A 27,967-nucleotide genomic window follows, 5' to 3' on the forward strand; every position below is an offset into this window, starting at 1 on the left:
TAAAGTTCATTTACATATACTGGCATATACTTTCTTAATGATTTTTAAAATTCCTCTTCCATTTAACTAAACTAGACTTGTGAAATGGAAGGTCAGCTATCAGCTCTTCTAGAATTTAAATTGTGGAAGAGATGGTACTGAAAGAGTAGAACTTTGGAACTTATGATATGCTTCTTTTCAGTGGCAAATTTTAAAATTTGAATGCCCTTTAATCTGTGAATCATGATGAGCTAATTAGTTACTATTTCTTAAAATAGCTTATTGTACATAAGATTGTGTTTCCAAAACTTGATTGAGATAGTGACATTCTTTAATAATATAAATATAGGTTTCAGGCTTGACCCAACTGTTTAAAATTAAGTTTTAAAATTCAGTAAGTCTGTATATATTATCTATAGGGTTACTTGTTTTTTTAGAATTTATAGATAATTATTAACTGGTGAGTCTTGAGGTTCTTCAGGTGCCAACTTGAAGGCTTCTCGTATCTTATGTGGTTTAACTTTTTTGTAATCATAGAAGATTTATGAATTATTATTTATAAATTGCCTATTTTACCAATCAAATGAGAAATCTGTAAAAGGCAACATGGGCATCTTCAGGGCACTTCTATCTTTTGTAAATGGGTTTTTTAAATAATCACAGATGATCCATATTGCAATAGAGAAGTAGAAATCTAGAGAGAATATCATTAGTTCAATATAGTTTAAGTAGTTTGCAGATTATTTATTTATTTATTTATTTTCAAAAGTTGAGTCACAGGTAGGTGAATGACAACTTTGAGGAAAGCAAAGCATTGAAGACACAAGTAAAAAGTTCAACATAGTGCCTCATAGTTCTTTTCAAGTATTACATTGTTTTAATGGAATCTTGGAATGGGAGCTTTAGCCCATTGAAATGTCGCTTAAAGGACATGTTCTTCTGTCACTAGCTGAAGCTGTGTGGATGAAATGATAACAATAGAGTGTTGTGATGCATTTAAAAAGTGTGAGAAATCAGTTTGTCTAGACTGAGAGTGTGCCTAGAGGGACTAGGAATTTTAGAGCTTCTGTGCCCTTTAGGTGTCAAGTATGTGAGAGATGCCAAGCCTTTTTATTCTGTCTTTGGCAGCAGTTCAACTCGGCTGCAGTACCTTACATGTCTTCTGCAGGCAAAGACAGGGATTCTATGTCAGAACAACTTGGGCTTCAAAATTTGGAAACTCATTTGTTCGAATGCCAGCTTTATTGGGGGAAGATATCAGTAAATAATTGCCGTAATTTGAGGGGGCACGGAAGCACTGGCAGCTAGGAGCTTAGCAATATTTTGTAGCCACTGATTTTAAAGAGGTTTTCCATCGTTAAAAAATCATTCTATCCCTTTCTGCTTTGATAGTACAAATCAAGAGATACTCTTTCCATTTTATTAAAGCTTTACTGGTTTTCAAATTACTTTGGCATATGCACACAATATAGACATTTATTAAGAAAAGGTAAGTCTGTTTCCCATGATCTCATCTTTCTGAGGTAACTGGTATTAAGAGATTAATATATTTCCTTTTCTATAAGTCTTAATTAAAAGAATAGCTAACTTACAGCTCCAGTTTTTATGATCTCAGCTCAGAATGGAGGGGTTGCTATGGAGTTTGACAAGGATGCCTCACCCCATAATTTTGTAATACACTTATATTGTTTGTTTATACTTTGCTTCGACTATAACTGAAGAAATAGGACATATTAATATGAAGATATATAGTATTAAATAATAAGTTAATATGAAAGATTACAAATACTGTAGTGCATTCAAAGGGGGAAATAAACATTAAGGACTTCCTAGGAGCTGAGTCTCTTTCAAGCTCTTGAGTAGAAGAATATGCTTTAGAAAGTCATTAAATATAATAATACCTGAAATTACTTTTCTTTGAGGTTTAACTTGACAATTAGAAGTTACTAATTAAAAGTTATATTCATGTCTTTAAAACTTATGTACTAATTTTACTTGTTTTTATTTTATCCTATAAGCAAAGAAACTTTTAAAAAATGTAGGCATATACTAGAAGTACTTTTTTGTGTAAATATTCGTATGGATCATTTCAATAGTTTCTCCAAACAGACAGGCTGTGACAAAGTAACCACACCTAATTATTGGTACAGGTGGAAAGGTATAGTTGCCAGCTAAAATAACTTTAAAGAATTTGTTCTTTAATCTGTGGGTAGAAAGCCTAGTCCAGTCAGAAATACATTTAGTTTTTTCCCAGTACATATTGCAACTAAGTACTTATACTAATTCTTTGGTCCAAAGCATTGATTAGAGTGGAACCACAAATAAACATTAGCCTTCATTAGAGGACATATTACAGTGAAATTAAAATTGACAAAATGGGCTATATTTCCTAGTTTTCACAAGTTTGGTATACTCATTTCCAGGTTAAACCTGTTGTTTTTAACCAGTTAAAATTTACCTTAGTAAGTGAACCATGATTTTAAAACGCTTCATTTATGAGAATAATATAGTTGACCTACTGTGTTCTTACGTTGATAAAAGTATTTTACCATTACTAAATGGAGACTTAAATTCTGAATTACTTTGTTATTTTGCGTCCTGATTGCTATTATAAATTGATAAATATATCTAATCTAGGGCATCAAAATTGTATGCATTCATCAGTTGAGCATTTGTTACTGGATAGAAATAAAGAAAAAGAGTCAAGAAAGTTACCATTGTTTTCATCTCATGTTTCTGCAAAAATTGTGCAAATTTTTTGGCTCTGCTTTGCAGAATAGATTTGACATCTATCTGATATCATTTTCTCTTCAATAGGTTTCACCAAAGGGAGATAAATCAAAATACTAGTTAAAGCTGTTAATTGATTTTAATTGTTTACAAACAGGGTCAGGCCTTCCTCTGAAGGGAATGCCTTGTTGTAAGCAGTTTGACGTAGGAACCATTGGTAATAGATTTTTCTATTTAAAATTTAGTCACTTTTTATATTTCATTATTTTTTATATCCCTTTACATTCTTTCTCTGCTAACTAATTAGCAGGTAATTACTTGCTTATGAAATAACAGTCTATTGTATACAGGCTTTTCTACCAGCAAAATCTTCAGAAATTACCAGTGCTTTGTTGTACAGAAGGGACCTAATTTTTTTTTATGAACCCTTCCCCACTGTACCCTAACACTCCCCCAATATATCTTTTCCAAATATCAAAATAGCAGTTTACATGGTAAAATAACAAAGTAGTGAATTAAGTCAGAAAGCTTAAAAAAATTTATAAATAAGTACGAATAGAATTGCAAGATACAAAAAGCAACAAAAACACATTAGAGTGTATGTGGGCTGTTAGAAACACGTTTGCTTGTTTTTCTGTAGGATATTACTGCTTTAACTGGTATTCCAGAAGAGCATATCAAAACTAGAAAAGTCAGGATCTTTGTTCCTGCTCGCAATAACATGCAGTCTGGAGTAAACAACACGAAGAAATGGAAGATGGAGTTTGATACCAGAGAGAGATGGGAAAATCCTTTGATGGGTTGGGCATCAACGTGAGTACTTTGGTTTATTTGAATATTATTCTCAGCTCTGTTTTTCTGTGTAGATTTTCCTTTTAAATACACTGATTTTCAGATTCTTCTGTGTACAGAATGCTTTTTTTTTTTTTTTTTTAATTATTTTTGGCTGTGTTGGGTCCTCGTTGCTGCACGCAGGTTTTCTCTAGTTGTGGCGAGCGGGGTCTACTCTTCGTTGTGGTGCGCATGCTGCTTATTGGGGTGGCTTCTCTTGCTGTGGAGCATGGGCTCTAGGTGCATGGGCTTCAGTAGTTGGAGCACGTGGGCTCAGTAGTTGTGGCTCATGGGATCTAGAGCACAGGCTCAGTAGTTGTGGCGCATGGGCTTAGTTGCTCCGTGGCATGTGGGATCTTCCTGGACTAGGGCTTGAACCCGTGTCCCCTGCATTGGCAGGCAGATTCTTAACCACTGTGCCACCAGGAAAGTCCCCAGGATGCTTTATGACAATACCTTTTGAGATAATTTGTGTATATGTTCAATGATATAGATGTATATATTACATATATATAACATATATATAATGTTCATATAAGTGTGGCCCAGCAAAATAAACCATAAAAACAGTCTTTTTCAGAGTACTATTTATTGGATAAAAATGGCTGACATTGTGAGCACTCTTAGCATGGTCCCCAAGCTATATATATTAGTTTAAGATACACTGTATGAATAGTGTTAATAATTTAGTGACACTTTTACTTGTTTATAAAATAAAACTTATAAAGTATTTTTTTGTTATTTATAAGAAGAGATTAGATAAGTTTAGAAATTGGCTATTTTGAGGGAAACTTGTAAGTTCCTGAGTGAGATCTTGTGATTAATAAGTTTACAGGCATTGGAATAAAGTAGTCATAAATTCTGTGGCACTAATGAAATCAGTGACCTGAATCTCTATGGTGGATAAGGCCCAAATGTTAAAGAGCAGGACTGCCTCTAGTTGAATGAAAGAAGCTGCTACTAGAGAAAATAGCTAGATATTCAAGAATATTATCTTTCTTACTGAGACTACTGGAACATTATATGTGTTCGGTCTCCAGTTGAAGGTAGTTATCAGTTTAAATTATGTCTCATTTTAGAAAAGTATGACACTTAACATCTTTTCCTGATGATGTACCTGGGAGAATTTTTGTTTAAAATATCTGCCATGTTGCAGTTTAAATAGAATTATATTTTATTTGGCAGAATGATACATAGGCACGGTTTTTCAGATGTTTTGGTATCTTTAGATTTTATGTTTCATGTAATATATGGAGTGTTGTTGTAAATCACACACTCATAGAGACTAAAGAAATTTATAAGGAATAACTTCGTCTATGCCCAATGGTTGAAATGTTAAGATTACTCATTTTTAAGTAAGTCACATGATCTTTTAATGTGTTCATCTATACACAAGGTTCATCCATTGCACAATCTATTGATGGCATCGGGTAGTTTTCATTTGGGGTTATTATACATAATACTAAAATGAAAATTATTGTACATATCTTTTGGTGAATGTATGACTTCATACTAATAATATGCTAATTAATCCCTGAAACATTAATTATCAGTTAATAAACCAATTTATATTAAGAAATATCAACAATCTATTAATTCTCCATCCCTTATGCTTATATAGTTAATGACAGACAGTTAAATTACTGATAGAAAACCTTGAACTTGTGGAAGATATATTTTATGCTTTATTAGGGTAGGTCTGTTGCAGTTTTACCCCTCTTCTTAATCCTGGAACATAATCTGGAAAAATAAAAAGGCATGGCCTTTCTGAGGTTTTGATGGAAAGCACAAGGTGTTTACTAACTCCTTCTAACTGTGGAACTCCAAACTCAGTCTCCACTGTAGCAAGTGGACAGCTGCTGAAATCTCTGTTGGGTTCTCTCAGCCTTCTTAGTTATTGTTTTAAAGCCTTGTCCATTCATGTGCAATTCAAAAGTTCTCTGTTCTGGGGATTCCTCCTTTTTACTGTTTTTGCTCCTAAATTTCCAGCTTCTCTGGGAATATACTAAATTCCATCTCCAGACTTCTTGTGCTTACAAGACTGGCTTTCTGCTTGAGTGCTTGATGCTCCTAGCTGTCTGAACTAGAGAGCACCTTTAGGGGAAAAATTGTATAAACTTCGATCAAGTCCACTGTGGTTCCAGTTTTTCAAAGTTTTTGAGTTGGACAGTGAATTTGGGAATTGAACTTAGGAAGATTGATCTGGCATATAGGGATCTTACGGGAGTCCCAGAATAGTAACCATTTTGTACAACTTGTGAATCTTCACTTCAGTGAGTGCTATTTCCCATGTATTCTCTTCTGTGTATATCTCATGTCTTTACACTCTCCAAATTACTTCCTGAACCTTCTTTTCTATATTTTTTATTCCATGTATCTAAACGATGTTTCACAGAATGAATGCTATACTTGGCTTAGAGATTCAAAATAAATACTTGTAGCAAAACAGTCTTTTAATAAACATGCTAATAAAAGTGACATTTCTGAAATTATATGGTTATTTTGTAAAGAGTCTATGTAGATTTGTAAACATTACCACTATCCTAGTTTGAAGAACTCAATTAGATGTCAGATCTTAGAGCATTATTTTTTTAAAGTGGCCGAAAGCTGAAAACAGTATTGTCAGTATGATGTATTCTAAAGAGTATTCTCCATAATGATGAAGGTTCATTAAGAAGAGTAGGTGTTGTTGCCATCTATTTGGGGCAGGGAGGCAATAATGATAGTAGTAGTAGTAACTGTTGTACTCAGCAGTTTTCCTGATACTAGATTTTTTAAATTGAGGTATAGTTGATGTACAATATTCTATTAGTTTCAGTGATTCAAAATTTTACAGCTTATACTCCATTTAAAGTTATTATAAAATATTGGCTATATTTCCTGTGCTCTACAATATATCCTTTTTTAAAATTATGTATGTGTGTATGTATGTATGTATTTATTTATTTATGGCTGCGCTAGGTCTTCGTACCTGTGAGGGTGCTTTCTCTAGTTGTGGTGAGTGGGGGCTATTCTTCCTTGCAGTGTGCAGGCTTCTCATTGCTGTGGCTTCTCTTGCTGCAGAGCACAGACTCTAGGCACGTGGGCTTCATTAGTTGCAGCATGCAGGCTCAGTAGTTGCAGACTCAGTAGTGGGCTCTAGAGCTTGTGGGCTTCAGTAGCTGTGGTGCATGGGCTCAGTAGTTGCAGCTCGTGGGCTCTAGAGCACAGGCTCAGTAGTTGTGGTACACAGGGTTAGTTGCTCTGCGGCCTGTGGGATCTTCCTGGACCAGGGATCCAACCCATGTCCCCTGCATTGGCAGGTGGATTCTTAACCACTGGACCACCAGGGAAGTCCCTACAATATATCCTTGCAGCTTATATATTTAGTACATAGTAGCTTGTACCTCTTACTCCTCTACCTCTATCTTACTCCCTCTTCCCTCTCCGCACTGGGAACCACTAGTTTGTTGTCTATGAGTCTGTTTCTGTTTTGTTATATTTATTCATTTGTTTTATTTTTTTAGATTCCACATATAAGGGATAACATAAATATGTATTTGTCTTTCTCTGTCTGATTTATTTCACTAAGCATAATACCCCTGGGTCTATCCATGTTGTTGTAAACGGCAAAATTTCATTCTTTTTTTGTGGCTGAGTAGTATTCCATTGCATATGAATACCACATCATCTTTATCCATTCATCTGTTGATGGACATTTAGGTTGCTTCCATATCTTGGCAACTGTAAATAATGCTGCTGTGGACTTTGGGGTGCATGTATCTTTTCAAATTAGTGTTTTTGTTTTTTTCTGGATATATGCCCAGAAGTGGAATTGCTGGGTCATATGGTAGTTGTGTTTTTAGTTTTTTTGAAGAACCTCCATACTGTTTTCAATAGTGACTGCACCAATTTACAATCCCACCATCAGTGCACAAGGGTTCCCTTTTCTCCACATCCCTGCTAATGTTTGTTATTGTGGCCTTTTGATGACAGCCATTCTGACAGGTATGAGGCGATATCACACTGTGGTGTTGATTTACATTTCTATAATAATTAGGAATATTTAACATCTTTTCATGTGGCTATTGGCCATCTGTATGTATGTCTTTGGAAAAATATCTATTCAGGTCTTCTGTATATTTTTGATAGGTTGTTTTTTTTGACATTGAGTTGTATGAGCTGTTTATTTTAGATATATCAGTCATATCATTTGCAAATATTTTCTTCTATTCAGTAGGTTATCTTTTCATTTTGTCAGTGTTTTTTTTTTTTTTTTTCCTTTGCTGTGCAAAAGCCTTTAATCTGATTAGGTACCATTGGTTTACTTTTGCTTTTATTTCCTTTGCCCTAGGAGACAGATCTAAAAGAATATTGCTATGAATTATGTCAAAGAGTGTTCTGCCTATGTTTTCTTCTAGTTTTATGGCTCCTCGTCTTACATTCAGGTCTTTAATCTATTTTGTGTTTATTTTTATATATGGTGTGAGGAAATGTTCTAATCCCATTCTTTTACATGTAGCTGTCCAGTTTTCCTGGCACCATTTGTTGAAAAGACTGTTTTTTCTCCATTGTATACTCTTACCTCATTTGTCATAGATTGATTGGCCATTAGTGCATGGGGTTTATTTCAGGGTTCTGTAGTCTGTTCCATTGATCTATGTGTCTGTTTTTATGTCAGTACCATACTGTTTTGATTACTGTAGCTTTGTAGAAAAATCTGAAGTCAGAGAGCATGATACCTCCAGCTCTGTTCTTTCTCAAGATTGCTTTGGCTATTTAGGATCTTTTGTGTTTCCATACAGATTTTAGAATTATCTGTTCTAGTTTTGTGAAAATGCCATTGGTATTTTAATAGCGATTACATTGAGTCTGTACATTGCCTTGAGTAGTATGATCATTTTAACAATATTAATTCTTCCAGTCCATAAACATGGTATATCTTTCCATCTGTTCGTTGTCGTCTTCAGTTTCTTTCATCAGAGTCTTACAGTTTTTCAAGTCCAGGTTTTTTACCTCTTTTGTTAGATTTATTCCTAGGTATTTTATTCTTTTTGATGCAATGGTAAATGGGTTTTTTTCTTAATTTCCCTTTCTGATAATTAGTGTATAGAAATGCAACAGATTTCTGTATATTAATTTTGTATCCTGCAAGTTTACCAAATTCATTAATGAGCTCTTGTAGTTTTTTGGTGGTGTCTTTAGGATTTTCTGTATGTGGTATCATGTCATCTGCAAAACAGTGAAAGTTTTACTTCTTTTTTCACTTTGAATTCCTTTTATTCCTTCTTGTCTGATTGCTATAGCTAGGAGTTTCAGTACTATATTGAATACAGGTGGTGAGAGGGGGCATCCTTGACTTGTTGCTAATCTTAGAGGGAATACTTTCAGCTTTTCACCATTGACTGTAATGTTAGCTCTGGACTTATCATATGTGGCCTTTACTATGTTGAGGTATGTTCCCTCTGAACCCACTTTGTGGAGAGTTTTTAACATAAATGGATGTTGGATTTTATCAGAAGCTTTTTCTGCATCTATTGAGATGATCATATGGTTCTTATTCTTCAGTTTGTTAATGTGGTGTATCACATTGATTGATTTGCAGATATTAAATCATCCTTGCATCACTGGGAAAAATCCCATTTCATCATGGTGGATGAACCTTTTAATGTGTTGTTGAATTTGCTTTGCCAGTATTTTGTTGAAGATTTTTACATCTGTTCATCAGTGATATTGGCCTGTAGTTTCCTTTTTTGTGTGTGATATCTTTGTCTAGTTTTGGTATCAGGAAGATGCTGACCTTGTAGAATGAGTTCAGAAGTGCTCTTCCCTCTGCAATTTTTTGAAATAGTTTGACAAGGGTAAGTGTTAACTTCTCTAAATGTTTGGTAGAATTAAACTGTGAAGCCATCTGGTCCTGGGCTTCCTTTTGTTGGGAGTTTTTAAATTACTGATTCAATTTCATCACTGGTAATTGGTCTGTTTATATTTTCTATATCTTTCTGGTTCAGTCTTAGGAGAGTGTACATTTCTAGGAATTTGTCTGTTTCTTCTAGATTGTCCATTTTATTGGCATATAGTTGTTCATAGTAATCTCTTATGATTCCTTGTGTTTCTCTGGTGCAGCCTGTAACTTCTCCTTTTTCATTTCTAATTTTGTTGATTTGGGCCCTCTTTGTTTCTTGCTGAGTCTGGCTAAAGGTTTATCAGTTCTGTTTATCTTTTCAAAGAATCAGCTCTTAGTTTTGTTGATCTTCTGTATTTTTTTTTAGTTTCTGTCATTTATTTCTGCTATCATCTTTATGATTTCTTTCCTCTACTAACGCTGGGTTTTATTTGTTCTTTTTCTAGTTCCTTTAGGTATAAGGTGAGGTTGTTGAGATTTTTCTTGTTTCCTGAGTTTGGCTTGTATCACCTTAAACTTATCTCTTGGAGTGGCTTTTGCTGCATCCTGTAGATTTTGGATCATTGTTGTTTAGTAGCATATTGTTTAACCTCCATGTGTTTGTTTTTTTGCAGCTTTTTTTTTTTGTGTGTGTGTGTGTGTGTTACGCGGGCCTCTCACTGTTGTGGCCTCTCCCGTTGCGGAGCACAGGCTCCGGATGTGCAGGCTCAGCGGCCACGGCTCACAGGCCCAGCTGCTCCGCGGCATGTCGGATCCTCCCAGACCGGGGCACGAACCTGTGTCCCCTGCATCAGCAGGGGGACTCTCAACCACTGCGCCACTAGGGAAGCCCTGCAGCTTTTTTCTTGTAGTTAATTTCTAGTCTCATAGTGTTTTGGTTGGAAAAGATGACTGATATGATTTCAGTTTTCTGAAGTTTACTGAGACTTGTTTTGTGGCCTAGCATGTGATCTATTCTGGAGAATGTTCCATGTGCACTTCAGAAGAATTTGTATTCTGTTGCTTGTGTTTGTAATGTTGTTGTGTATATATATATATATATAGATATATATATATATAGATAGACAGACAGATAGATTTATACAAATGTATAACTTTTAAGGCCGTTTGTCTTGTCATTTAAGGCCAGTATTTCCTTATTGATTTTCTGTCTGGATGATCTGTTCATTGATAGAAGGAGTGTTAAAGTCCCCTTCTATTATTGTGTTACTGTCAATTTCTTCCTTTATGTCTGTTAATTTTGCTTATGTATTTAGGTGCTCCTATGTTGGGTGCATATATATTTACAATTGTTATATTTCCTTCTTGGATTGATGCCTTGATCATTATGTAATGTCCTTCTCTGTCTCTTGTTGCAGTCTTTGTTTTAAACTCTGTTTTGTTGTTGTTGCTTTAATTATTGCTACCCCAGCTTTCTTTTCATTTCCATTTTCAAAGAGTACCTTTTTCCATCACCTTACTTTCAGTGTGTCTTTAGGTCCAAAGTGAGTCTCCTGTAGGCAGCATATATATGAGGCTTGTTTTTATATCCATTCAGCTATTCTGTGTCTTTTTGATTGGAGGGAGCATTTACATTTAAAGTAATTATTGATAGGTATATACTTATTGCCATTTTGTTAATTGTTTTGGGTTGTTTTATAGTTTTTGTTCCTTTTTATTTTGTTCTCTTCCCTTGGGATTTGATGACTATCTTTAGTGTTATATTTGGATTACTTTCTCTTTTTTGTGTATTATTATAGATTTTTGGTTTGTGGTTACCATTAGGTTTATATATAGCAATTTATATGTTTGTGTGTGATTATTTTAAGTTGCTTTCTTAATTTCAAACTCATTTTAACTTCCCTGTATTTTTACTTCCTTCCCCCTAAGAATACAGTTTTTGACATCATATTTTACATCTTTGTTATGTGTATCTTTTAACTGCTTATGAGGACATATATGATTTTACTACTTTTGACTTTTAATCTTCCAAGTAGCTTTCTACATGGTTGATTTACTACCTTTAACATTTCCTGTAAAGCTGATTTGGTGGTGCTAATCTCTTAGCTTTTGCTTGTCTGTAAAACTTTTGATTTCTCCACCAAATCTGAATGAAAGCCTTGCTGGGTAGAGTATTTTTGTTTGTAGGTTTTTTTACTTGTATTATTTAAAATATATTATGCCATTCCCTTCTGGCCTGCGGAGTTACCACTGAGAAGTCAGCTGGTAGCCTTATGGGGAGTTCCCTTGTAAGTAACTTGTTGCTTTTCCCTCTTAATTTTTAATATTCTCTATCTGTAATTATTGCCATTTTAATTACAATGTGTCTTGCTCTGGTCCTCTTTGGGGTGATCTTATTTGGGACTTGCTGTGCTTCCTGGACCTGGATGTCTGTTTCTTTTTCCCAGGTTAGAGATTTCAACTATTATGTTTTCAAATATGTTCTCTACCCCTTTTTTTCTCCTTTCTTCTTCTAGGACCCCTATAATGCAAATGTTCGTATGCTTGCTGTTGTCCCGGAGGTCTCTTAATCTGTCCTCATTTCTTTTTATTCTTTTTTTTTTAGCTTCAGTGACTTCCACTACTCCTGACTTCCAGCTCACTTACTCATTCCTCTGCATCATCTGTTGATTCCTTCTAGTATACTTTTTATTTCAGTCACTGTATTCTTCAACTGTGTTTGGTTCTTCTTTATATCTTCTTTTTGTTAAACTTCTCACTGTGTCATCCATTTTTATCCTGATTTTTTTGATCTTTATAATCGTTACTTTTAACACTTTATTGGGTATCTCCACTTCACTTAGTTCTTCTGGTGTTTTATCTTGTTCCCTCGTTTGGAACTGATTTTCTTGCCTCATTTTGCCTGATTTGCCCTTTTTATTTCTATGTATCTGGCAGGTTAGTTTTGTTTCCCAACATTCAAGAAGTGGCCTTTTGTAGATGTCCTATGTGTCCTAGCAGCACACTCCCCTCTTGTCACCAAAGCTATATGCACTAAGGGTGCCGCTTGTGTGGGCTGCATGGGTCCTTCTGTTGTGGCAGGTTGACTACTGTGGGCAGTCAGATAGATGTGGCTGGCCCCTGGTCCAGTTGTTTGCTAGGCCTTACCTCGTGTGGAGGAGGCTGGCTGCGGAAACCCAGGGTGTCACAGGGCTAGTGCTGGCTCCCTAGTTGGCAGAGCTGGGTTCCTGGATCTAGTGTCAGCCTACTGGTCGGTGGGGTCATTTCCTGACATGGCTGGCTATGGGTTCTGTGGTGTCCTAACACTAGTGCTGGCCTCATGGTGCATGGCGCTGGACTCCAGGTCAGCTGGTTTAGTAGTCCAAGATGTCTCAGTTCTGGTGTCAACCTCCTGGTGTGTTGGCTGGATCCTGGATAAAGCAGGCTGTGGGGCTGCAGTGGTCCTGGGATTGGGACCACCTGCTGGTGGACAGGGTCTGGTTCCGGGGCTAATTTCCTCCCACTGTTGCATGAAGCTAAGTCCTGTGGTCTCTTGCTGCAGGGTCCAGGGGTCCTAGAGCTGGTGTCAAACGAATGGTGAGTGGCGCCAAGGCCAAGGGGTTCTGGGGCTAGTCCCGGCTCACTGGTAGGCAGAGCTGGGTCCTGGGATCTCTGGCTACAGAATCCTGGGGGTTCCTGCTGAACTGCTGTTGTCCACTGCTGGGTGGTACCAGGACAGCTGAGGGAGGTGAGGGATTGTGAGGGATCCACGATCCATGGTGTCTCAGAGCTGGTGTTGTCCTGATGGCCCACAGAGCCAGGGCCTATGGGGTCCCAGGGCTGCTGCCTGTTGGTGGGTAGGCTGGGTCCTCTATGGCAGGCTGAGGGTCTGCTGTGGTCCTGGGGTCTCTGGCTGCAGGGCCCTCTGGTGGAGAGGGCTGTGTCCCCGGGTCACTATGGGCTCAGAAGTTCTTAAGGCAGCCTGCCTGCTGGTGGGTAGAGCTGTGTTCCCACCCTATTAATTGCTTGGCCTGAGGCACCTCACAATTGGTGCCTACAGCCTTGTGGGTTCCAGTGGTAATAAGCTATTGGGAGTGTTCCAAAATGGCACTTGCCACTGTCCTCGTGGTAGAATGAGCTCCCCAAAATGGCTGTTGCCAGTTTTCTACGTCTCCAGGCTACAGTTGCCTCCTGCCTCTTCTGGAGACTCTCAAAGATAAGCAGGTGAGTCTGACCCAGGCTGCCTTCAAATTACTCTTCTGCCCTGGGTCCCAAAGTATGTGAGATTTTGTGTGTACCTTTTAAGAGTTAGTCTCTACTTCCCACAGCCCTCTGGGTCTCCTGAAAGTAAGGCCCATTGGCTAAAGCCAAACGTTCTGGGGGCTCGTCTTCCCAGTGCAGGATCCCTGGGCTTGGGAGCCCAATGTGGGGCTTAGACCCATTGCTCCTTGGGCAGAACCTCTACAATTGTAATTATCCTTCTCTTTGTGGGTAGCCCACTGTGGGTAGGGGTCTCCCTCTCCCACCTGTCTCATTGTGGTTCCTTCTTTATATCTTTAGTTATAGAAGATCTTTTCCACTAGATTCCAGTTTTTCTCAATAGTTGCTGTGTAAATAGTTGTAATTTTGGTGTGTGTGAGAGAGGTGAGCTCAGGGTCTTCCTAGTCCACCATTTTGGCCACGTTCCTTCTCATTTTGATGAATTTGTAAGGTTTAAAGAAAAACCTAAGAGGGTTCTCATTCTCCTCTAGTTTTTTTTTAAGTTTAATAAATGATTTTATTTGAGATTAAAGATTGCTGAATATCTCTGCAATTTTAAATTTTTTAATTTGACAATACATGTTAGAAAAATCAAATTTAACACAGAAAAACATATTCAAACATTTAACAGTTTTAAAGAAATGATTTAAAATAAGTAATTTTCAGCCAGAGGTTAATGTTAAATCCTGGAAAAAATTGTTTCTTACAGGGCTGATCCATTGTCCAACATGGTTCTAGCTTTCAGTACTAAAGACGACGCAATTGCCTTTGCAGAAAAAAATGGTAAGTTTGGTTTGTTTTTGTTTTGCTTTGACAAATAAAATCAAGATATGATTTTATGTCTTAACCTTAATCAGATTCTGTATCCCTAACTGGCATTAAGTTGAATGAAATCTCTCAATGTATCTAATCCAGTGGTTTTTACAACATGAGAACATACCCCTCCAAAAAAAAATCTAAAAGTAAAATGCACATGTAACATATAAGTCAAACTGCTCTAAATTTGAAGTAGAGACAGGGAATAAAGCTACTTGTCTAATTCCTATCTTGCTTATGAATTCCTCTGCAAAATCATTAACATTAGGTTTTTAAACTCCAATTAAACATCTCATAAGGCAGCCTATTCCAGTTTTGACATCTGGTTATTATTTTCTTACTTTGAGCCAAAATCTCATGTCTGTTACTTTACCTAATAGCTTTTCAATTATTTGAAAATAGTTATCATTATCATACTTCCTCTAAAATTTCATGTAAGCCTAAATGTCTACATTTGCCACTTTTATTGATATGTTGGGCCTAGTACCAAGCATAATCTCATGTCTACAATTATATTAATACAGCCTCAGAGTATATTATACCTCAAAACTACTGTAGCCACCTAAAACTATTGGCCTATTTTGGTCTTGCTTTCAGCAAAAATACAGAATGTCTTTTTTTCTCATTTCCTGCTGTTAAGCCATGCAACACAGTAGTGAAAGGAGGCTTTGGAGGCAGACCATTCTGAATTCTAATCCTTATTATGCCACGTGAAGCTACATGATTTTGGATTAATTTCATCATGGACTTAATGTTTCTTCGTTGTTGAAATAATGGTACTTATCTTAAGGTGTACTTATCCAGTACTTGATACATAATAGACGTTTGGTAACTATTAGTCCTGTTCCTTACCTCCCTCTCCATCTGTTATTTCTGCTGTTTCTCTTGGATTTTAATGCAGTACTGTGCATTTGTATCCAATGCATTCTGTTGTCCTAGTTGGTCAAATTGAATTTATATCTAATTTAGCTATCTATTTGAATGACATACTGTCCATTTAAGTATGTTATTACTATAAGGCAATATATAAGTGTAAAAGATTATTAGCATTATCTAACATTTGATATAAACGTGAAAGCACTGTAAAGGTTATTATTATCTGAAATATTTTCTTTTCATCCTAAGTTCATATTATATACCTTATGATTAAGAGTCTAAAGCCAAACTGCCTGGGTTTGAATCCATGTCGGATCGCTGTTTGTACAGGAGGAAATGGAAGTACAATGGAAATTGTTGTGAGGATTGAATGGGTTAATTAAAGTGCTTAGAACATAGTTAAGTAAGTATGTAATAGTATATCAGTTTATTTTATTAGTAGTAGACTTTTGAAATTAAAAAAAAGATTTAAGTATAATTCCTTATTAATACTTTCTTGGCAATTTCCAAATTTCTGAATTACATATTTGTTCTCAAAGTGGTTATAGTCTTTAAAATATTATTATGATTTAACATTTACATTGCTCTTTTTTAAATTAAACTGTAATATAGCTTATCAGCAACAGTTCTATTAATGTTTTTCATCTTTGCAGCCTACTGTATTTCATGTCTGACACTTCAAAAATGTCCGTACTGTGAGTTTAATGACAGGAAATCTAATTAAACTCTTATTGCTGACTAGTCTCTGAGTGGGCACAAGGACTGCCTGACTATAGTTGCCATGTGATTTGCAGGTGTGAACTAACCAAGTTAAAATCAAGTGCCTTTCCATTCTGATTTCTACCCCCAACACCAGAATGAAAATTGAGGAACATTATCAAAGTCAATAGACAGTAAAACTTGAAAAAGTTTAGAGGATATTACCTTATAAAACTGTAAGCTACCAGTGGATCAGGCGAGTTCCCTGGTGGTTGAGTGGTTAGGATTTGGCACTTTCACTGCTGTGGCTCGGGTTCAGTCTCTGGTTGGGGAGCTGAGATCCCACAAGCCATGTGGCCCGGCCAAGATAAAATTAAAAAAACAAAAACAGAAAAACAGTGGATCAGGAATTCTAACCTACAATGTAGCAAGAGTTAGGTACATACTGGAAACAAAGCAACATAACACAAAACCTATATAATGGACACTTGCTATGTGGTGAAATTATTGACTTTCCAAAATATTTTCCTCTACTCAAGAATTTGAAGCCACTTTCATCTCCTGGGGAAGTCCTCAATGATTATTCCTCATTCCTCATTTATTTAACATTTAGCATAGATAAGTCCTGTTTCTGCAGCTATCGTGGCAGCAAGTCTAAACAAACACCATTGAAATGGTACAGAATCATGGGGTGGAGGATCTTTTCCAAATTGCCCAGCATGCCCTCTATTCTGATTTTGCTCTCTTGGGTAGGTGCGTAGTGGTGGGGGGCATACAAACGGATGCCCGCTTCCCCTCCACACCAAACATCATTTTGTTGTAAGCTAGTGCTATTGAAGGTTACGTGAACCAGTGTTCTGGTAGGTTAAGGCAATGAAAAGAAATGGTTCAGAAGCACTAACATGAAAGACTATTGCATTAAGAGGCTAGAAACTAGGATTCTCATTCTGTAATTGCCCCACAGGAGAGCTTGAGCAAGTCATGTTTCACTATAGCCATTGATAAACATGTTTCTTCATCTTTAAAATAAGTTGGATTGAGTAATGATAAAAAACTATAGACTTAAGAATGTCAAGCCCATGAACCAGCTCATATATATCTTTATTTCTTTACTGTCTAACCCAGTGCCTTATTCATCATATGCTCTAGAAGGAAACATTTGTTTTTGTTGATATAGATAATTCTGTGTTGATAGTAAAATCTGGCAATCCAGTTATGAGCATTAGTTTGCCTTTCAATAGTGTCTAGAAATAGGAGGTTAGGGTAAAACTACCATACAAAAAAAAGATAATTTGTACACGAAGGGAACTGTTCTGAAAATAAACAATCTACCTTTCATCTCCTCCTTCGTTTTCTAATTTCCCTTACTTTTAAATGGTTTTCTAAAAAAGTCATGACCATCACTTCCCTTGACACAAAAGATTGTACTGTAGAGAATCAGTACAATGAAGAACAAGATTTACAGATTCCGTTGCTTTCTAGAAAACATTTTTAATGCCTATATATCAGACTTAGTTAATGGGTATCATCATAACATAAAGCTAACATTCATAAACACCAAGTCATGAGCTAGTCACTATGCTAAGTGCTTTTCATTCTAATTTAAATTCTCACTACAACTCTATGAACAGTTATTCTCATTTTACAGTTCAAGGAAGTTGAGGGTTTAGAGATATTATAACATTAACAAGGCCACATACTTATAAGGGGGTAAGTTTTATTTGAACACAGGTATGTTCATTCATGTAGTGTCTATGACCTCTTTTCAGCTATAATAGTAGAATTAAATAGTTGTAATAGAGACCTTATGGCTCCCAAAGTCTAAAAATATTTTCTACTTGGCCACTTACAGAAAATATTGCCTGACCCCTCATGTAAACAATTATATGTATTCCCTCAATACTGAGACCCTTTATTCCCTGACATTTTTATAAATCCAAAATATTCTTTATTCAGACACTTCAAAAGGCCTGTGCTTAATAGATACACTTTTCTCAATTGATAAGTTAGTGCTTATATTGTGAAGAACTTGAATTATCACTCAAGTACTAACCTAACTTTATATTACTATGCCTCAGCTCTTCTTCCTGCCCTTATCCCCAAGCCTGCTTTAGTTTCTTCCTTCTATAACCTCTTCCTCATTCTGTTCCCTTTCTCTTCTTTTTTCCTGCCTGTGAGCTCCAACCTAGTCTTCAAAATACATTTTAAATGTTATCTCCTTCCTGATCCCTTTTCTTATTTCCCTTTCCCACCTCCATCTCCCACCTCCAAATAGATGTGCCCTCTCTTCCTTTTAACTTCCACAATGATTTGTTCCTTTCTTACAGCTCTTATAGTATGGTATTGTATTTTACTTCTTTTGTATTGCATTCAGTCATACATATGTTGAGTACCCTGTCATATGCCAGCAGTGGTGGCTAGGTTCTGGGGATCATTAGTTAATAAGGCATAGTCCTCTTACTCAAACTGTAATATTTTACCCTGCTTACTGAATTATAAGCACCTACCAGGGAAAACACCCAGTCTCACTCATCTTCATCTTTTAATATCTCAATAAAAATTGGTAAATTCAACAGTATATTTAGTGATGTTATAAATTATTCTCCAGATCATGTTTTAAACTTTTCCTTAAATCACTTTAAATTAATTTGGCTACTTGTTGTATCTTTTAGAAGAACTGTTAATTCCCTCTAAGTAGAAACCTGAAGAAACAAAATTATAGTAAAATGATTAGCAATTTCTTATATTTTAGTGTGTTTGTAAAATGCAACCAATAAACATTTTTCTGTGAAGTTAATTTGCATCTTATCCTTAGTTTAAGAGTTAGTACCCTAAAGTATATTCCAGTGTACTTAAGATGATTATTTCATAACTTTAGAGTTATTTCCAAGCTGTATGCTATTTGTTCTAAACTTTTCTTTTTAAAGGATACTGAGACCTAGAGAAGTTAATAAAACAAGACCAGTATCCATCACATAGCTCCCAGCTGATAGGGCCCAAGTTTCTAGGTTCCAAGTCCAGTGTTTCTTCTGATACTATGCTGCTGGTAGATCTTAAAAAAATCAGTCATCTAGATGTGCACTGTCCAGTATGGTAGGCACACGTGGCTGTGTAACACTTGAAATGTGTTTAGTTGGAATTGAGGTGTGCTGTTAACTGTAAAATATACATTGGATTTCAGCGACTTAGTATAAAAAAGCATTAAATATCTAATTTTTATATTGATTACATATTAAAATGATAATATTTCACATATGTATTGGGCTAGGAAAAAAAAATGATTAAAGGCGTACCTGTTTCTTTTTAGTCATTTTTAAAAATGTTGCTCCTAGATAATTTAAAATCATATGTATGGTTCACGTTCTGTTTCTATTGCACAGCACTAATCTAGAATACTTCAAGCTATACAAGACATTCATTATACACATATTCTAGGTGAATATTAAAAAGAACAGGAAAACTTACCCAATTTTTAAAAGTTCACATTTTATTACTTAAGAAATGTGGGGAATTCCCTGGTAGTCCAGTGGTTAGGACTCAGCACTTTCACTGCCAAGGGCCTGGGTTCAATCCCTGGTTGGGGAACTAAGATCCCACAAGCTGCACTGCTTGACCAAAAAATAAAAATTTTTAAAAAAGAAATGCAGTTCTGTTCTTCAGACACTCTTACCCAATATCAATCAAGGATAAGTGTAAACTCTTACATTACATATAATAGTGAAATAAAATAGCTAAAAGAGACCTATATTACATCATAAAACCCATGTTAATCACCAATTTTCAATTTCTTAATCAAATAAGGCATTGTGTAAGTCCATCTTTTTACCTAAGAATGCCCTCATCTCTAAGACTAAAAGTTTTCTTCTTCCTGCTATTGATAATTCCAGCAACTACCTCTCTGCTCCTCTTTTTTGCCTAGGTCTCCCTTCTCACCATTCCTCACTTCCTGTGGAAGGCTGGTTCTGTGAACTCGGGATTGGGATAGAAAAAAAGACTGAATGCTTTCCCATGGCTTCTTTTTCCCCCTGCTTCCCACCTCTTACTTCTCCCTCCCCCAACATACACAAAGTAAATTACAAATGCCCCTATGTCTTTGGGTTTTAACTCCAGAGCCTCATCCTCCTCATCCTAAAGGTCCCACTTTGAACGCAGCGTATATTCCAGAGGAACTCTTCAAAACTCTCTTCTTTTTACAAAGAAAGGTTATCTGAGGTTTCCTCTGAAATGTAGATGAACCTTATTTTAGTTCTTTGTGTACAGAAAAGACCCACCTTTCTCACCCATGTGGCTTTTGTCTTTTCTTGTTTCATGTTGGAGTCAAAGGGTGGGGGAGGAGAAGGAAGCATCCTTGAGAGAGGAGGTAGAAGCTGTGGAAAATTTCCATAGCAAGCTAGCATCTACTACCATTTACATGCTAATAGGACCAGAATGGCTCCCCCCACCCCCATTTGAGCTGATTTGAAACTTTGTGAATTTCCTCTGGTATGTCATTTTACCCCCTGTGTTTTTCTCATTGCTGTTAGCTGTAAAAACTCTTTGAAATTCTCAGAATAGAGGAGGGTTTCCTTCAGAAATAGGAAGACAGAGAATAAGCGTTGAAACTGCTGTAGTGGTCTCTTGGGAAGGAAAACCCACCTCTGAAGTAATAGAAGGTGGAAGCAACTAAGGAAGCAGACAGGTTAGGCCCTGGATTCAGGAAAATAAAGAGATAATTGGAGTTGCAGCCCAGAACGTAGAATTACCCCAGAAGTGGACACCATCAGCAAGGTCTGGATTTCCGCCTAATTTAAACCTTGTAATGAGGGTCTCAACCTCACATCCATATATCTATTATTAAAAAAACAACTTTCAAAAAAATAAAACGAACAAGACGACTTTCAAAACAAAAGTAAGAATTATGACTCTCATATAGATATAAAATGCTTGTTAAAGGATTTATTTTACTCTGTAGGGGAGCAGAATTTGCCACCCCAAAATACGTTTCTTTGGCATATTATTTTAAGCTGATTATTTTCTAAGAAACTGCATACTTGGAGGAAAGTAGGAGTTACCCTTTTGTAATAAGCATTTACATTTATAAGGGAAATATCGATTTGTAAGGGTATCTCCCTGATGTACCTGACAGAGGGGGATGACCTTATCTCCGGAAACTCTTATCAGTGGAGAAGGCAATGACTTAAATCTGCATAACAATCTCACCCTTGTTTACTGTTTTTTTCCTGGTGATCTCACAGAATTGACTTTCCCTATCCTCAGTGTTCTCTTTTGTCTTTAGCTGAGGATGGTATTTAAGGTGAGGGCTTTGGCAGTTTTTAATTACTTACTTCTGCTGGGTCTCTCCCATGTATATATGTTATGAAACTTTTGTTTGATTTTCTCCTGTTCATCTATCTCATGTCAATTTAATTCTTAGTCCTTAAATACGGTCTTCAGTTAAAGACAAGAGATATTTTGGGTGGGGAGTGAGTTATGGGAGGTTATCAGGCAAAGTATCATAAACAAGGGTATGGTTGTTATGCAGATTTAAGTTCAAGCCTCCTCCATTGATAAGTTTCTAGAGTTTTAGTCATCCTTTCTCCTCCTGCTACAGAGAAGGAGACACCTTACAAATGGAAATTGCCTTATAAATGTAAATGTCCCTCAGAAAAGGGCAATTTCTCTGTTTTCAGAGATTTCCTGTTTACTGTTTCTTAAAAATAACCAGCTCAAGATAATTCTTATTGCCAAAGAGGCATATTTTGGAATGGCATATTCTACTCTTTACCACATAAGCTTTCTTACGTTTGCTTTGCTGAAAATTTCATAAGGAATCTCAAATTGGGTTTTTCAAACCGTTTTAAGACTAAGAAGCCAAGCCAATAACTTGCCACCAGATTTCTCCTGCAGTACCTATTAAATTGGGCGAATTCCTCCCTTCTCAGCGTCCCCAAAATATCCTTAGGTTCCTTAATACCTTAGGGAACTTTGTAAGCCCTAGTGCCATGGAAGGACTTTGGAAGCATTGCCTCCATAAAGTCAGCTTTAGTTCCTTACAAATGTCTGGTCATACCTGAGTAAATGAGCATCATTCTCAAATATGTCATTCCAGGTAAGGCCTTGGTTGCATAACCATTGTTTCTGTTAAATTGTAATGAGTTATAGATACCTCAAGAGGAGAGGGAAAGAAATTCCTATATGTCCAGAAAATAGAACGTTAAAACAATATCAAAAATATTCTCCATAAAATATTCCATAAAATTCCATAAGTATTCCATAAAATATTCCATTCTCCATAAAATATTCTCCAAAAATATTCTCCAAACCATAGCATTATCTCTCATCAATTTTTTCAGTCCTGTATAACTAATTCTTGTTTCACTGGATCATAAATGTATTTGCTTCTTAACTAGAGTTCTGGAAATTTTGACTGAGTCCACTGATACGGTCTTATAATTGTTTAAGTGATGCCATCGGAAGCCTATACATATTCTTCACAGGGCTTTGAGACAGTCTTTCATTGTTGAAGATAAAGCTCTCTGCCTGTAGCTATTTGCAAGAACTGTCAGGGAAGCAGTAGAGTAAAATTTAACAATCTTTCCGTAAATGATTAAAGACTTAAAATGGATGTAGTTAACATTACAGATAAATTTCAAAAGTGAAATAAATGATAGGAGTTAATAACAAGAATAATGCAATTTAAAGGCATTCCAAAAAATGTTACAGGCAAAATATCTGTACACAATTAGGTAAGCCTGTTTTCAAAGAAGACAGTGACTGTTCATCTAATTTATGAAAATAGATGAACATATTCTTTGCAGAGAAAAAAATCTTAAGACAAAGTAATCCTGAGACATAATATACCATGACTATACCAAACATATAGTAAGAATATGTCAAAAAATATATCAAGTAAAAATATCCAATAAGTCTAGGGTAGGTCCTAAACATCTGTATATTAATAAAACTCCATAGATGTGCAGTATGGATTCCTATTGACATATAGTGGCCTAGAAGATAAAAGATCTAAACTAAAGAAGTAAAGATGCAACCAAGTTAATGTTTTTTAAATTAACTGAAATTGTGACTGATAACCTATACCATTTTCTGATATCAGGCAAAGCAGCACCAGAGATCAGATAGATAAAACCTATCATAGACAGTGAGGGTATTGACAAATCTCTATACTTAGCATATAGCATACAATTTGTGAAATACTTACATTAGTAACATTTTAGCCATACAGATTTAACCTCAGGATGGTTAAGCATCTCTTCTGACTTGACAGCTCTTCCAATGTAGCTCATCAATAGTAACATATCAAATAAATCTAATTGTTTCTAGCACTTCTCGTTTTACAAAGTTGGAAGCACACATCTTTGAGATTCCCCAGAGGGCCTGTGGAAGATCACAAAGATAGTTTTAGATGCAAAGATACGCTGAATATTTTACATTTAGGATTTGATTTCTGGGAGGCAAAAATAGAACATTTTCAATAGATTTGAACATTTAGGAAATAGAATCACATGTGCCTGAGAAACAGTATTTGACTGCTCATGTCAAAGTGACAGTTAAACTTATAAACATAGAGGTTAGCATAACTGTGAAGAACCTGAGCTCTTACATAAGTCATCAAGTACTTAAAGTCAACATAAAGCATATAAAGTTATTCTGTTAAGCCACAGAATCTTTGCAATCTAGGCAGATTAGACAAAAAGAATAACCCTTCATTTTGTAGGTGAAAGCAGTAAACAGTAAACTAACGAAACAAGCCCATCAAAATGGAGCAGACTTTGCAAGGATTTTAACACATATCATAGCTTTTCAGACTTATTTTCCAGACATACTGTAATCTAAGGCAAATAAAATTTACTTTTTCCAAATCTTACATAACTTTCTGTACCCATTCAGGTTTTGTCCTTCATAATTCTCTTTCTCATTCTGGAACAGCCATTTTACTTTAGGACCTAACTATTCTTTTTTCCCCTTGGTAAACAAAAACACATCTCATAACCTTGCATACAAAGTTATACCCTTTGCCACCATCACTCGCAGTGGAGTTTCATTTCTGTATATTAATTCTATGAAAGTTACTTTGATTTCATAGAGAAAATAGACATAAGTTGAAAACTCTCAAACACCAGCATTTTAGTAGACAAGCAAAGGTCATTAATACACGTAACACAACTTTCTACAACTGTGTGCATTTTTTATTAACATCTCTTTTGGAGTATAATTGCTTTACAGTGTTGTGTTAATTTCTGCTGTATAACAAAGTGAATCAGCTATATGCATACATATATCCCCATATCCCCTCCTTCTTGCATCTCTCTCCCACCCTCCCGATCCCACCCCTCTAGGTGGTCACAGAGCACCAAGCTGATCCCCCTGCGCTATGCGGCTGCTTCCCACTAGCTGTTTTATGTTTGGTAGTGTATATATGTCCATGCCACTCTCTCACTTTGTCCCAGCTTACCCTTCCCCCTCCCCGTGTCCTCAAGTCCATTCTCTACATCTGTATCTTTATTCCTGTCCTGCCCCTAGGTTAATCAGAACCATTTTTTTTTTAAGACTCCATATATATGTGTTAGCATATGGTATTTGTTTTTCTCTTTCTGACTTACTTCACTCTGTATGACAGACTCTAGGTCCATCCACCTCACTACAAATAACTCAATTTCATTTCTTTTTATGGCTGAGTAATATTCCATTTATATATGTGCCACATCTTCTTTATCTATGCATCTGTCGATGGACACTTAGGTTGCTTCCATGTCCTGGCTATTGTAAATAGTGCTGCAGTGAACATTGTGGTACATGACTCTTTTGCAATTATGGTATTCTCAAGGTATATGCCCATTAGTGGGATTGCTGGGTCATATGGTAGTTCTGTTTTTAGTTTTTTAAGGAACTTCCATACTGTTCTCCACAGTGGCTGTATCAATTTACATTCCCACCAACAGTGCAAGAGGGTTCCCTTTTCTCCACACCCTCTCCAGCATTTATTGTTTCTAGATTTTTTGATGATGGCCATTCTGACTGGTGTGAGATGATATCTCATTGTAGTTTTGATTTGCATTTCTCTAATGATTAGTGATGTTGAGCATCTTTTCATGTGTTTGTTACAAGCTGTATATCTTTGGGAAAATGTCTATTTAGGTCTTCTGCCCATTTTTGGATTGGGTTGTTTGTTTTGTTGATATTGAGCTACATGAGCTGCTTGTATATTTTGGAGATCAATCCTTTGTCAGTTGCTTCATTTGAAATATTTTCTTCCATTCTGAGGGTTGTCTTTTCATCTTGTTTATGGTTTCCTTTGCTGTGCAAAAGCTTTTAAGTTTCATTAGGTCCCAGTTGTTTATTTTTGTTTTTATTTCCATTTCTCTAGGAGGTGGGTGAAAAAGGATATTGCTGTGATTTATGTCATGAGTGTTCTGAGAGTTTTAGAGTGTCTGGCCTTACATTTAGGTCTTTCATCCATTTTGAGTTTATTTTTGTGTATGGTGTTACAAGTATTCTAATTTAATTCTTTTACATGTAGCTGTCCAGTTTTCCCAGCACCACTTATTGAAGAGGCTGTCTTTTCTCCATTGTATATTCTTGCCTCCTTTATCAGAGATAAGGTGCCCATATGTGCGTGGGTTTGTCTCTGGGCTTTCTATCCTGTTCCATTGATCTGTATTTCTGTTTTTGTGCCAGTACCATACTGTCTTGATTACTGTAGCTTTATAGTATAGTCTGAAGTCCGGAAGCCTGATTCCTCCAGCTCAATTTTTCTTTCTTAAGATTGTTTTGGCTATTCGGGGTCAGCTGTGTTTCCATACAAATTGTGAAATTTTTTGTTCTAGTTCTGTAAAAAATGCCAGTGGTAGTTTGATAGGGATTTCACTGAATCTGTAGATTGCCTTGGGTAGTAGAGTCATTTTCACAATGTTCACTTTTCCAATCCAAGAACATGGTATATTTCTCCATCTATTTGTATCATCTTTAATTTCTTTCATCAGTGTCTTATAATTTTCTGCATACAGGTCTTTTGTCTCCTTAGGTAGGTTTATTCCTAGATATTTTATTCTGTTTTTTGCAATGGTAAATGGGAGTGTTTTCTTGATTTCACTTTCAGATTTTTCATCATTAGTGTATAGGAATGCCAGAGATTTCTGTGCATTAATTTTGTATCCTCCTACTTTACCAGATTCATTGATTATCTCTAGTAGTTTTCTGGTAGCATCTTTAGGATTCTCTATGTATAGTATCATGTCATCTGCAAACAGTGACAGCTTTACTTCTTCTTTTCCGATTTGGATTCCTTTTATTTCCTTTTCTTCTCTGATTGCTGTGGCTAAAACTTCCAAAACTATGTTGAATAAGAGTGGTGAGAGTAGGCAACCTTGTCTTGTTCCTGATCTTAGTGGAAATGCTTTCAGTTTTTTACCATTGAGGACGATGTTGGCTGTGCGTTTGTCATATATGGCCTTTATTATGTTGAGGAAAATTCCCTCTATGCCTACTTTCTGCAGGGTTTTTATCATAAATGGGTGTTGAATTTTGTCGAAAGCTTTCTCTGCATCTATTGAGATGATCATATGGTTTTCCTCCTTCAGTTTGTTAATATGGTGTATCACGTTGATTGATTTGCATATATTCAAGAATCCTTGCATTCCTGGAATAAACCCCACTTGATCATGGTGTATGATCCTTTTAATGTGCTGTTGGATTCTGTTTGCTAGTATTTTGTTGAGGATTTTTGCATCTATGTTCATCAGTAATATTGGCCTGTAGTTTTCTTTCTTTGTGACATCCTTGTCTGGTTTTGGTATCAGGGTGATGGTGGCCTTGTAGAATGAGTTTGGGAGTGTTCCTCCCTCTGCTATATTTTGGAAGAGTTTGAGAAGGATAGGTGTTAGCTCTTCTCTAAATGTTTGATAGAATTCGCCTGTGAAGCCATCTGGTCCTGGGCTTTTGTTTGTTGGAAGATTTTTAATCACAGTTTCAATTTCAGTGCTTGTGATTGGTCTGTTTATATTTTCTATTTCTTTCTGATTCAGTCTTTGCAGGTTGTACATTTCTAAGAATGTGTCCTTTTCTTTCAGGTTGTCCATTTTATTGGCATAGAGTTTCTTATAGTAATCTCTCATGATCTTTTGTACTTCTGCAGTGTCAGTTGTTACTTCTCCTTTTTCATTTCTAATTCTATTGATTTGAGTCTTTCCCTTTTTTTCTTGATGAGTCTGGCTAATGGTTTATCAATTTTGTTTATCTTCTCAAAGGACCAACTTTTAGTTTTATTGATCTTTGCTATCGTTTCCTTCATTTCTTTTTCATTTATTTCTGATCTGATCTTTATGATTTCTTTTCCTTCTGCTAACTTTGGAGGTTTTCTGTTCTTCTTTCTCTAATTTCTTTAGGTGTAAGGTTAGGTTGTTTATTTGATATGTTTCTTGTTTCTTGATGTAGGATTGTATTGCTATAAACTTCCCTCTTAGAACTGCCATTGCTGCATCCGATAAGTTTTGGGTTATCGTGTTTTCGTTGTCATTTGTTTCTAGGTATTTTTTGATTTCCTCTTTGATTTCCTCAGTGATCTCTTGGTTATTTAGTAGTGTGTTGTTTAGCCTCCATGTGTTTGTATTTTTTTTACAGTGTTTATCTTGTATTTGATATCAAGTCTCATAGTGTTGTAGTCAGAAAAGATACTTGATTTCAAGTTTCTTAAATTTACCAAGGCTTGATTTGTGACCGAAGCTATGATCTATCCTGGAGAATGTTCCATGAGCACTTGAGAAGAAAGTGTATTCTGTTGTTTTTGGATGGAATGTCCTATAAATATCAGTTAAGTCCATCTTGTTTAATGTGTCATTTAAAGCTTGTGTTTCCTTATTTATTTTCATTTTGGATTATCTGTCCATTGGTGAAAGCAGGGTGTTGCAGTCCCCTAATATTGTGTTTCTATTTCCCCTTTTATGGCTGTTAGCATTTGCCTTATGTATTGAGGTGCTC

At 36.0% G+C, this 27,967-nt stretch overlaps 1 protein-coding gene across 2 annotated transcripts in view; it reads left to right on the plus strand.

The window, feature by feature from the left end:
- The window catches only part of NDUFS4 (NADH:ubiquinone oxidoreductase subunit S4), a 119,694-nt gene that overhangs the window by 79,548 nt on the left and 12,179 nt on the right, over positions 1-27,967 (plus strand). The window contains exons 3-4 of one of the 2 annotated variants that reach the window (XM_029217556.1): positions 3,350-3,522; positions 14,313-14,386. In XM_029217556.1, the coding sequence (XP_029073389.1) occupies positions 3,350-3,522; positions 14,313-14,386 (247 nt within the window). The remainder of the gene's footprint in view (positions 1-3,349; positions 3,523-14,312; positions 14,387-27,967) is intronic. The other variant, XM_029217557.1, reaches the window with a different exon arrangement.

This window comes from Monodon monoceros, unplaced genomic scaffold, assembly GCF_005190385.1.
Source record: "Monodon monoceros isolate NGI ecotype Baffin Bay Population unplaced genomic scaffold, NGI_Narwhal_1 Super_Scaffold_12, whole genome shotgun sequence".
Taxonomy (NCBI): domain Eukaryota; kingdom Metazoa; phylum Chordata; class Mammalia; order Artiodactyla; family Monodontidae; genus Monodon; species Monodon monoceros.